The sequence below is a fragment of the Larus michahellis genome, chromosome 4 (genome assembly GCF_964199755.1).
Source record: "Larus michahellis chromosome 4, bLarMic1.1, whole genome shotgun sequence".
NCBI classification, from domain to species: domain Eukaryota; kingdom Metazoa; phylum Chordata; class Aves; order Charadriiformes; family Laridae; genus Larus; species Larus michahellis.
Window position 1 is genome coordinate 90,994,775 of NC_133899.1, and position 12,754 is coordinate 91,007,528.

Below are 12,754 nucleotides of genomic sequence, written 5' to 3' on the forward strand. Positions count from 1 at the left end.
AGGATTAATTTTTTTTTAAACAGACTAGAATGAAGTGTTTAGGATTAAATAATTTTTAGTTCATAAAAGTCACAGGAATTTAATAATAAATGTCAGCTGAGCCAGAATTGTGCTGTTTCTTGTGAGTGCAGTATGTTTAGAGTTGATAAAAACAAAAAAAATATATTTTTTTTTTCTTGCTCAAGGAAACTGACAGTTTGTTGTTGTTTACAACTTAGAATACCTTGCTACAGCTTTTGTAGTAGCTACTTAGCCTTCATAATGGGGGATCCCAGGAAAAATACTGAACTTGTTAAATTTTCTCAGCGTATCTTGCAGTTTTATGGTTTGGCATTTTTGAGGGACATCGTGTGCTGTGAAATCCTGTATGGGATCCCCGGAAATCTTGACCAACTTTATGTGGAGAGTAGAAACTTCAATGCAATCTCTATAGTGTCATATTAAAGATGGAGGCTGGCTTTGTCCCATACCTTGTCAAACTGGTAATGCAAGATTCTTCCTCTTTAATTAAGTACAACTGTATTCTTCTTTTGCCATAGTGGGTATGGGTGTGGGTAGGTTTCTTCACTGACATGGACTCCAAAAATGGAGATGCCTAAAGCTACAACTAAGAAGTTGTGCTACTACTTACTGTATTAGTAACTAATCAAAATAGACTGGGCTAGGGGTGCAGGAATGTGGTAATTCAAATTGTGGAACCCTTAGAATTCACTTGATTCAGAGTGTATCTGAGAGGCATTTGGTTTTCTATCGCCCCTCCCAAGTACTGTAAACTTATTTCTGTGTTAAGATAAACTGTTCTTCTGAAATGTTGGTACTTGGACTGGTTAGAACTTGGACTGGTGCAGTATTGGAAAGGATTATTCTGTTATTGACCAGTCCCAACAGTGACAGTTCTACACAAAGTAGTCAGATGCATCCCAAGTTGAAAAGCCTGTTTTTCAATGATGACTAAAGTTTTCCTGATACGTATTTTAGCTGATCTTGTACATTTTTTCCAAGTTGAACAAGCTTGGTATGGTTTTGAATACTTTGGTGCCATATCTGCCCTTTCAGGGGGCGTGTTCAGGTACATCTAAGAGCAGCTTAAGGTGGAGCGTAACCACCACGATGAAAAGATTCTAGCCATGTGATGGAAGATGGTTTTCTGCCACCATTGCATGTGAATAGATGTTAGGTTCTGTGCAAGTCTGAAGAACCCTTCTGTATTTCCTATCTTGCTGCTAGGCAGCTGTTACCTTAACAGCTGTTATAATGGTTCCACTTTTGGACTTCCTTACTTAGAGGATTCACAATGCTGCCTGAGTAGGGATAAAATTTTAAAAGTATTTTACAAAGACAAGAGAAGAAAATAGCTTAAAACTAGAAACTAGTGTTTCTAGTTAGTGTTGAGTTTGCTTATTTCTTCTTAATCCTCTGTGCGTGCTGTTAAGCTGCAGGGTTTGCCCCCCCCCCCCCCCCCCCCAGTTGAGTATTTGGAGAAAGCTTTTCGGAGGAAAATAAGTATTTTGGTAGTTGGTTCACTGGTTTGATATGTAATCTTTGATACACACCTGTAGCTTTAAAAGTAGTTTAAAAGTCTGTGTTAAAAAGGTTGTGGTGAAAATGGGTAGTGTCTACTCTGGATTATCTGAAAATATACCCTGTGTGATCTACCATGCTTTGAACAAGCCTCAGATGCTGGCAGTGATTTGTTAAGGTCGATGAAAAGATTAACAAACTACGTGGAGAAATTATGGATTCTAAATCTTTCAGTGATCACGAGGCTAGTTGCCCCACAGGAAGATGCTTTGCAAACTGCAAGTTGTTAGACTTAAAGAGGAGTAACTGGATGAAATTTTCTGACTTATTTAAGGTACTTCATATTTTCTTTCCTTAATTTTGCAGACCTACAAAGAAGTTGTAGGATGCAGCTGTGGCTTAGTTTTGACTTCCAGCATGTTACCAGCAAAACAGTCTTAGAGATATCATTTGTTTCCTATATGACTGTTGTATTCACTGTGTTGTATGTTGGTCTAACTAATGGTGGAGCTTGGAAGATGCTGAGAGATCGGCGTGTGTACCTAGGAGTGCAAAGTACGGTATGTAATCAGTGACTGTTGGCTCTCTGGTGATGAACAAAGCCATGTTTTAGCATGAGGCTTTGCCCCTAGTCTTGTGTACATAACAGTGCTGTTTTGCTGGGTTTAGAGAAAATTAAATGCAAGAGTACAGGCGGTAATGATTTTGCTACTCTGGGTGGTTTATACAGGCTGTAGTTAATGATTTGAGTGTAGGTGGCTCCTGTTCGCCCGTGTTCGACCTACGCTTTGCTGTGTTTACTCGGGTTTACAGGCTCGCTTTCTGAGCTGTCCGTAGGGTGTATAAAGTTTGAGCATTGATTAGTGTGGTGAAAGGAAGACCTCTGGTCCTTCAAGGAGTAAGAGGCTGGATCCATCCATGTCTGCATTTCGGTACTTTTACTGCCCTGACACCAAATAGGACCTGTCACAAATGTGTTAGTCTGGTGAGGGGGAGCTACAGGAGGGAGAACATGGAACTTGATGTCTTTCTACCTCCCTTTCCTGTTACTTTTGCATTCCTCTTGCAAAGCTGTCAAATACCACCCTCCTTCTTTTATGTTTTCTTGCACTTCAACATGCAGCGCTTCCTGACAGCTCCCAGCAATGAAGTCCGGATTTAGTGTTTTGCAGTTCAGGCTCAGTGAACACCGCACATAAATTTAAGCAACTCAGTCAGGATGGTAACTGGAAACCTATTTATCACCATGGAGACTTGGTCTTGCTATAAGCTTTTCCATTTTGCTCGTGGGCATATGTTTGGTACCTGCTGGCTGTGAGTTAAGAGTTCTTTTGCTCATCGCTCGTCAAACGCTACGCAGTTGATTCTACCTTCAGCTCCAAAGTGGACTGGAAACAGCGAGTTTCATTCCAGAGCAATAACATTATGCAACTGTAAACACTTTAAAACTTAATTGCCTGTTTAGGATTGAGCAGTGTGGATGACAAAGCCTAGATAGGGCAATCCAAGAGGTAAACTTGAAGAATACCGTACTAAAAAAGAGGGACGGAATCATAAAAAGTTACTCCGGTTTAGTATCAGTCACTGACTGTCATCTGGCAGCAACAGTATCTTGAGTGGGTCTGTGCTGTGTTACAGTTTTTCTAGAGTGGGGGAAAAAAAAAGTATTTTTTTTGAGTCAAGAAAAATGCAAACTTCTGAGCATTGACCAACGATGGTATTAAACATTTTAAAACACCTCAATGCCTCAAGTTGGCATGTGAGATTTTTTTTTTTAATAGTAAAGAAGTCTGCACCTGTGTTTTGGTAGCGGTCTTCTGAGTTATAAACATCTTATGCATAAGGAGAAATAGGGAAGGAGGTTGATATGCTGTAGTTTATAATTAATGTATTCTCACTATGGTGAGTAGTTGGCTCTAGGTGGAAAAATAGCTACATTGAGCAGGAAAAACCTTTCAATGCTCTGAAACACAAGAATTCGACATAACCACATTTCAATACTACATTAAGTATTTTCTTACATTCCCTTTTAAATTCTTGGGGTTTTTGAGAACAAAAGAGAAACTTATTTCATAGAACTGATTCTCTTAAAGCTTGAAATAAGTTTCATGTTTCCAGGTTAGAAAATCCAGGCTTCTTGATACTTCCTGGAAGTTAATTTCACTAGGTGAAAAGCAAAATATTTTTCTTTACACACTGTAGGTTGATTTTTCTCTTTCCCATTAGCACATGCCAGAGATAAGGGAAGGCTGAAAGCAATCTGATTTATATGCACAACAGGCAAAGCACAATTTTATTTCTTCTGGATTTGTTGTTGTTAAAGTGTCTCTAACTCTGTTTGCTTGGAAGGCTGAATTTAATGATTAAAACATGTCAGTTCTTTTCAGTTTTAACTCTAAGTACCCTTGAACTATTTCATAATTCTGACTGTTAGCTTAAAAAAAAACAAACCAAAACTGGTGTGACATAATAGGTACAAAAATTTGCTTGCTAGGAACTTCCAGATACACTGGGGGTATTGGTCACTGTGTGCTATGTAAACCCCTTAGGTTTCAAATGAAGTGGCTATGAAATACCCTGTTAAGCTTAGATGTTTAGGTTTTCTTTGCTTGTTTTGTTTAAGACTGTTTATTTGGCATTTTCACGCATGCATCGTTTGGAATAATTGTGGTTTATATGTAGTGTAAATAACATGATGGAAACTTATCTCAGATTCCATTGGTTTCTCCTCCCTGATGGCCTGCACTTTCCCCAGTTGTTCTTCTCGTGCTCTCTTCAGCTTCTCAGGTTTTTGAGTGGGTTGTTTGATATGCAGGCTACAGAACAGAATGTTAACAGTAAAACAAAATATTACTTAGAGATTAAACAGATAAATTCCGCTATCATATTTCTGGTAGAGATGTTCCTAAAGGCCTAACAGTTGCATCTTCATCCTTGTATTGCGAGAAGATACTACTTTAATACTAATTTAATAATTTCTGTGATAAATTTAATTTTTTTTTTTATATATAGTTTCATCCTTTAGATAAGCTTTCTGGTCATGTTGTTGACTATAATCCATGATTCCTTTTGCAGTCAAGAGTGGTGTTGCGTATTGTTGTGGAATAAACTTTTTTGTGTGAGCACATTCCAGGCAAACTTATGGTTCTTTGTAGAGCATCCCTAATATGCAGCTGATGTTAATTGACTTTCAGGGACTACCTCTGTTTCTTCCAGGTATTTCCCTAAGTTAAACACTGTCTTTCCTGTCATGTAGCATTTATTGGTTTGTGATGTACTACCTGGAGAACCTATAAATTACGCTTGTAATAAGCATGAAGAGAACCTGGTCCCTGAAAGCTGTAATGTTCCTACACCGAGATCTCACAAGTAACCAAGTGGCTGTCGGCTGGGACATCAGCAATGGACGGGATTGACATCTAGACACTAGTTGGTCCAACTTTTAGAAAGATGTTTATGTTGTGGCCTCTAAAATACTAAAGGCTGAAGGTCAGTTCTGAAGGTTGATGTAGAAGAACCACTATTGCTTTAAAAAATTATGGAGTTTGTGGACAAAAAATCCCCCAGAAAATGTATTACTGAACAACAAAAAACTTACTTCTCTTATTTTAGCTTTTTGTTGAGAGTATTTATTTCTGGCAGCAAGAGTCATATTTGGAACGATTCAGTTGCTTCAGAACGTTACTTTCTTCAGTAAACATTTCAGTTCAGCATTGAGTATGGGTGTTTGTCAGTATGTTCTAATCAACAGGGGATATTTACCTAATATATTCGGCACTCTCCGACTAATTCTTGTAAGTGCTCTAAAGTGCATATTCTGAGTCCCATTCTTGTCAGTCCTCAGAGTTGGGTATTTATTATTTTGGTGGCAACCAGAAGCAGAGCAGAACTTCATTCCGAGATTCCAATCTTCTCCTTAATTGCAGAATAAGTAACCCAGCTTTTTGGATAAGCAGAAAAGTTTCTCAGGATTTTTCTTTTTCCTTTACTTCATTCTGTACATTCATCTAATGCCAAGGAAGAAATGATGAGACAACTCAAACTTTTTTGAGATGATAAAGTTGCAAATAGTTTCTCTCCTTTTGAACTGCTTGAGGAAATAAGAAATTTTCTACAGTTGAAGGTTGAAACTAGAAAGGACATGTCTTTTGGCAGTGTCAACTGAAACTAAGGACATTCAAGTGTTTATTAGGCAGCTTATGGGACTCAAAGCAACTATATTTTGTCAAAACAAACAGCGATGGAGGTATTATGCAATGCCAGAAATACGTGTCAGTCTGTTTATGCAGCAGCAATATAAATTCCTGTGTGCATTGTTCTTTTTTGGGTCATCTGACCGCATGATGGTTCGTGTCATAATTGTGATATATTTGTGCTACAATTTATATTTGCACAGAAGTAGGCAATGGAACAGAACTGTATGTACTACAATCACTTGAAGAGCGAATAGACTGCCTTTCAAATATACAGCTGTTTTTCAGAAGATGAAGCTCATACATGTCTGAGATAAGAAAATGTATATTAATGCTATACCATGAGTTTAAGTTGAGAAAGGATGATGAAACAGTGTCTGGTAGTCTATACTGCTTTCTTTATCCTGTTCTCAGAGGTAGAGACTGGAAAAATAGACACTTCCATGTCAGTCCGATGTCCTTTGGAGAATTTGTATTGTCAAAGCTTGTAAATTTTGATGTTGTCATTTTGAGTTCTCTTTAATTATTTGTTTTGAAAAGGGCAAAAATGCTTATAAAGAAAACAAGTTCACATCAAGCTCTTTTGTGAATACTCTGATTCTATTAGTACTTCTGGTAGTTTCAATAGTACGTAATTATCAAAGGCATAAAGATAAGTAGGGAAGAACTGCAACTTTGAAACCATATTCTGATTTCCCGAAGCTTGTATTGGAGCAAAAGGGATGTGTTCCATCAATTGCCTGTGAGTCTTGGAAGTTCCCACAGGTGGGATGTTGAAGGTACAGGAAAAGTTGGGACACGAAGGAGCATTCTGCAGGGAACGCTCAGAATAGAGTCAATTTTTCCATCAGCTCTTGTAAAGCTTGAAGTAGGTTTTTCCTTTCTTGGTTTACCTTGTACTCAGGAACCTTTTGTAGTTTAATTTGTTTGTTTAAAAGTTCAAGTAGCTGTATTTACAGCCCAGGTTGTTTTATTAAGTGTATTTCCAGGGATTTTTACTTGAAAATAGCAGGGCTTTTTTTTTTAAGGATGCAAGTGAAATACTGCAGTGAAATATTTATGTGAGCATAGTTATTAAGTATGTTAAAGAAATCAAATATATTTTTTTTATCAGTTGAAAAAGGAAAATAAATTAAAGCTTTTTTGAAGTCATTTGCTGATTAACTAGGGGGACTACGGTGAATATTTTTCCCAATGAGCAGGTTTTATTTAGGAAGAGGGATTATGAAGATGGATTCTGCATCTGTGATGGCGGTATTACTGTCTTTTTCATAGCAACCTTTAAAAGCCTAATACGTTAGTAATTCCAAAGGGGTTCACTATAGGTACATGTTACGCAACAGTATTTCTTGTCTTTACAGTCACAAGTATGTTTTAAAATAAAGTTTACCAAATTAATCTTGGAATTTGCAGAGAGTGTCTTTTGACTCTGCTTATTTTAGCCGCATGCTAGAATGCAGCTAAAATAAGCTCCTGAAAGGAGGTTGTAGTGAGGTGGGGGTCGGTCTCTTCTCCCAAGGAACAGGCGATGGGACACGAGGAAACGGCCTCAAGTTGCGCCAGGGGAGGTTTGATTGGATATTAGGAAAAATTTTTCACTGAAAGGGTTATTAAGCATTGGAACAGGCTGCCCAGGGAAGTGGTTGAGGCACCATCCCTGGAGGTATTTAAAAGACGGGTAGACACAGTGCTTAGAGATATGGTTTAGCGATGTTTTTTGTCAGAGTTAGGGTGACGGTTGGACTCGATGATCTGGAAGGTCCCATCCAACCTGGGTGATTCTATGATTCTAATCTGCAGATGTGCTAGTATAAACAGTTGATACGTCCTTTTGTTTTTACGCATGTGTTTTCTGTCACTTTGAATTTCACTGCAAAACAGCTTCATCTTAAAGCTTTTACTTGATAGGCAGCTACTGTCTATTAAGCAGTATATCTTGCAGAGTTTGGAAAATTTAGAGAAGCAGCATTTGCACGCACAGTGTGTTTCCACAGTATGTGCTTCTTAGTTGGGTTTTTGTCCTGTTCGTCTTGTCTTGGTCATTGCCAGTTCAGCTGTACTAACCTCCTGTTTATTAGATGTGACTCTTGTTTATTGAGTGTTTTCCTTATTTTAGACAATAGAGAAGACTAATTAATTTACTAGCATTTCAATGTTTTCTTATACAAGTGCTTCTGAAGTATTCACTGACCATTGGAGTGACTGATGTGTATTTATTTTTGCATCCTAACTTGCACTGATGACACAACAGTTTTTATTTTTCCTGTTTCCTACAAAGCCCTCTTCTAAAGCATGGACTTTCACGCTTACTGTTAATAATAATTTCTAATGTGGTTCAGATTACAACTTAAATTTTGCCAGAGTAAGTGGGTAGATAAGCTACACTCCGTATTTGCTTGTAAAGGTGGTGTATAGTTGTCTGTCTTGTTCTATCCAGCATCTGCTCACTGAGTTGATAGAAAGTTTACATGCCTTTTATGTTGAGTATTTTTAGTGAGGCTGTTGATAGAGTGGAAGTAGTTTAGGATGTAGTAGCTCTTTCTGATACTCAGTACAAACGTGTCTTCCTGACACAAACCCCAAAATCTAGAAATATATTCTTTAGATTTGACTAATCTCAGTGTTCAAAAATGTTCAAATAAACATGCAGTAACTGCTGTGATTTAGTTTAATTCCTGTTCCCTGATGACTTTGTACTGTGTATACTATTTCGCTTTGGTTCAGTTTTGTTTGGTGAAAGCTTTGTTGAATTTGAAGCGGAAGCCTTTTGAGGGTTTTGAACCCAAGGGCTTGGCTTCTAGAAAATTCTGATTCCAGTCCTCCAAGTTTTCTAGCAGGACTATAGGGAAAGGGCTGTTTCAGTTCTGTTCTGCGAGATTTGAAAGTAGGTATAAATTAAATCCCTGTGTGTAGCTTAAGTAAATAAATATCCATAAAGGTCTGAGACCTCCAGTGGTGAAGCTTCAAGCATGCTCTATTGCAATGAAGTGACCTGTGTATTCTGGTAGGTGCCAGGTGATTGTTTCTCACAATTAAATACTGACTTGAAATTTGTCATGTTTTGCTGGGTTCTGTTTTTGCTTAGCACACTGGTTTTCCATGTCTCCCTCACCAATCTTTTAAAAAAAACAAACTTTTTGAAACAATAACAAAGTGCATTACGAATAGGTTTTTTCCTTTGCTTACCAGGGATACCTCAATTCGGATAACTGCTTACAGAGATAAACAAATTCGCAAAAGTACTGGTCAGACATCTTTTACCTTTACATTTGACAGTGTAACGGTTTTAAGTGTTTGAGCTTAAGCCTGCTTAGCATGACTAATACAACTGTATTGGCTTTAGATACCCGAAATGAATACTTTAAGAAATATGTGAAGTGTTCATATGAATCTACTCTCACTGTATCCTGATATTTGATGTGCTTATATTTCTGTCTGGTTCATTTCAGGAATTTGCAGCGCTTACGAAAGAGCTCAATGTATGCAGGGAGCAGCTGCTGGAAAGGGAAGAAGAAATCGCTGAACTGAAAGCAGAAAGAAATAATACGAGGGTTAGTTCCTTGTCTTCTCCAAGATTATCGTTGTTAAAGCATCCAACTACATGGAGAAAAACATAGAATGTTGAATTTGAAAAGCTGGAAGTGTTTTTTTTTCCCCTGATATTTGCACGTGAGCACCCCTGGAAGTGCGAATGTGTGTTAATTAAGAAAGTTTGGAAGCTTCTGTGCCGCTCCGAATACTGCTGTGCAGAATCAGGAAAAGCTTGTAGGACTGCACTGCTGTCTGTCATTCAGCATGCTGCCTTGTTAAAGTTTTGTAATCGTACAACACCCAAGATCAGCGGAATAGAGCGGCCAAACTGTAGCGATCTCTTCCAGCAGCTTCCACGGCTGCCAGCAGAAGAGTTGCTCTCCGCTTTCGAGCATTTCCTATGTGTATCCTTCTGACAAGCGTGCGGTTCCCCAGGTTGGTGGCGGAACTGAAAGGACCTGGCTAAGTAGAAGCCTCATGTAAAAGCTGGACTGAACGAGAGAGGTAGGAAACGCGTTAGCCCTGGTATCGCTTCTGATAGGGCTGAAATGTTAAAAACAGGTCCTTATGCTTCATGCAATAGTCATGTGCTCTCCGATTTGAAGTTTAGAACTCAAAGCTTTAGGAGGCAAAGTTTCCTGTAGCTATGCAGAACAGGAATAAACTTTGTTCCTTTTTTTTTTTGTTTTAGCTGTTACTGGAACATTTGGAGTGTCTTGTCTCCAGACATGAGCGATCTCTCAGAATGACTGTTGTGAAGCGCCAAGCTCAGTCTCCAGCAGGAGTTTCTAGTGAAGTAGAAGTTCTCAAAGCACTAAAATCTTTATTTGAACACCATAAAGCCCTTGATGAAAAGGTAATGAAATATGGTAGCTAACATCTAATCATCCTCTGCCCTCTTTCACGTGGACCATGCAGCTTTTTGTACTAAAGTTGTAAAAGTCAGGTCCTCAGAACTTTTCTGCGTTAAGATAGTGGCTTTGCTAGAACTACATTGGTAACTGCCCTCCTAAATTAACATGTACTTCGTTAACTGTGCTAATGTAAGCTAAGGGTGGTTCAGGGGCAATATATTTGTTGTAGGAATGCATACATTTGCTTACCTGTATAATATCAGGATTTAGCCTTTCGATCATGTAATACAAGAAATGGAGTACAGGGAACAGAAGGAGAGGAATCTGCTCGGTCTGTGATACAAAATAAAACTGAATTAAAGGCGCTCCGCCCTTTAGCTGTGCCTGGTGTTGGCAACAGGATATGCAAGTGGTAAAGTTTACTGTGAATTTTGCTGCCAACTCATCGTTTGCTTAACTTTTGTGACCTTTGTGTGTAAAGTCTGGCAAATTAGTTTACGTGGAGTTCTGTCTCTTCTTCCTTGTGGTAAGTAAGCAAAAGCGTACACACTCTGTGCCTTACAAAAGGATAGGCAAATTCTGGATATTTTTAATTCTTGCCTAAATGTGCAGGTCATGTTGAGATATGACTTGCTTATGACAAAAAAGGAAAAGCTAAATTTTAAGATACTCATTGTTTCTCTAGAAGGTTTTTTTGTAGCATATGTTGTAATTAGTATTTAAGATTAAGCAGGTCTCTAAGTGTAATGGAAATAGTGTCATTTACAATTTGAAAGGGGATGGCAGCATGGCAATTAGTGAAATTGATTTCTTTTTAATTGGAATGATTTCAAATTATTTGAAATTACTCTTTCAGGTAAGGGAGAGGTTACGAGTAGCACTTGAAAGATGTAGCTTATTGGAAGAAGAACTAGGTACTACGCATAAAGAGGTAGGTTTCTTTTTTTAAAAGAAGTCTTCATGTGTGCATTGTGGGTGTATTAATCAATATTTGAACACAGTAATTTATTCAGTTATTTAAGGTTCACTTTCACTTCTTGTTTTTGATTATTTTTCCAAATGGGATAACTATAATTTTTAACATAGTCACTTTGAAAGAGCAGGCAAGGGGGGAAAAAAAACCCCAACACTACTCCCCCACCCCCCCCACCCCGCAAACCAACAAAAAAACCCAACAAAAAGAGTTCCTGTGGCTTTCAAATAAGAATTTTTGGGATGCAGTGGCATAAGTTTTTGAGTGCCTGTGCCATATTTTATTAATACATACCTTGCAGTAGAATCAGTAATTGTTTCGCTCCTTTGCTTTTGCAGCTGTTCCTTATATTATTAGTGAGAAAGGAATTGACTTGAAACATATGTATATAAACTTTTCTTTTCTTTTAGTTAATGATTCTGAAAGAGCAAAATAATCAGAAGAAAACACTTCCAGATGGGATGCTGGATATAAATCATGAACAAGAAAATACACCAACTACAAATGGGAAGGTACAGCTATTGACTTTTTTAAGCTGATGTCTGATTTTTTTAACCATTACCTATATTTTAATTTTAAACGATAATAAAATAGTTTGAGTGATGCTTTAATTAAGACGTCTCAGTTACTATAATTTCAATTTTTGCAGTCTATCCGGTAATAAAATTATCTTGGGGGAGGGGTGTTTACAGATAAGTAACAGTTTGTTTTTCAATTTCTGTGTAACGTGCAAATTTTTTTCCTGTTTAATAGCGATCCTCTGATGGTTCTTTATGCCACGATGAAAACCTTGCTAAAGTGATTGAGCTCCAAGACATCATAGATAAGCAAAACAAAGAGCAGACGCAAATGAAAGAACGTCTTACTGCTTTGTCTAGCAGAGTAACAGAGCTGGAAGAAGATCTTGACACAGCTAGAAAAGACTTAATAAAATCTGAAGAAATGAATACAAAGTTACAGAGAGATGTACGAGAGGTGAGGAATAAACTGTCAAAATTTGAGTAGTCGCAATTGCTTTATAAAATCTCAGTGTCATTGGCGCTCAGTTAGACCTTTATGCTTTTGAATGCCTTTGGTTTGACAGGTGATGTAGCGCATGGTGGTGCTACTTCTTATTTAAAAGACCAGTCACTTAAGAAAACTTGTCTTCACAATTAATCTATGAATAACTACATATTTCATGAATATATTAAAATATAAGTTTAGTACTGTGAACTTTAATGTGTTCTTGAAGAGGTGCTTGATCTTGCCATAAATGCTAAGCTTATTCATGAAGTTTAGATTTTTTATTTTTAAAGCTGGTTGAGGAACCACTTTCATTTCAGGGGTGTGATTGACAATTCCTGTTACTGATCAGTCACTGATCCCCAAGGTGCTACGTATTGCTGTGTACTATATCCTTATTAAACAGAAAGGGAGCTTACTTAAATGCAAGAACACTCTTTGACTGTCCCCAGGAAGTAAAGATTTGCTGTTTGCTGTTGAAAACGTAAATAGCAGATCTGTGGTGGAATAAAATAGACCAGTCTCTTTTAGCATTCACCATTTTAAAAAAAAAAATCATTGAACTTGTAAGCCTAGGTGAGACTATTCTTTCTTCTCCCTTTTTTTTACTGAGAGAAATAACAGACTATATCTGCTTTTTATTTTTTTCTAATCACTATTTTTGGTTTGTGGGTTCT

At 37.6% G+C, this 12,754-nt stretch overlaps 1 protein-coding gene across 14 annotated transcripts in view; it reads left to right on the top strand.

Annotated features, from left to right (window-relative positions):
* PPFIA1 (PTPRF interacting protein alpha 1) overlaps positions 1-12,754 on the top strand; it is a 60,260-nt gene that overhangs the window by 13,110 nt on the left and 34,396 nt on the right. For all 14 annotated transcript variants that reach the window (XM_074586356.1, XM_074586366.1, XM_074586362.1 and 11 more), the window contains exons 3-7: positions 9,164-9,265; positions 9,937-10,101; positions 10,956-11,030; positions 11,483-11,584; positions 11,826-12,047. In XM_074586356.1, coding sequence (XP_074442457.1) covers positions 9,164-9,265; positions 9,937-10,101; positions 10,956-11,030; positions 11,483-11,584; positions 11,826-12,047 — 666 coding nt within the window. The remainder of the gene's footprint in view (positions 1-9,163; positions 9,266-9,936; positions 10,102-10,955; positions 11,031-11,482; positions 11,585-11,825; positions 12,048-12,754) is intronic.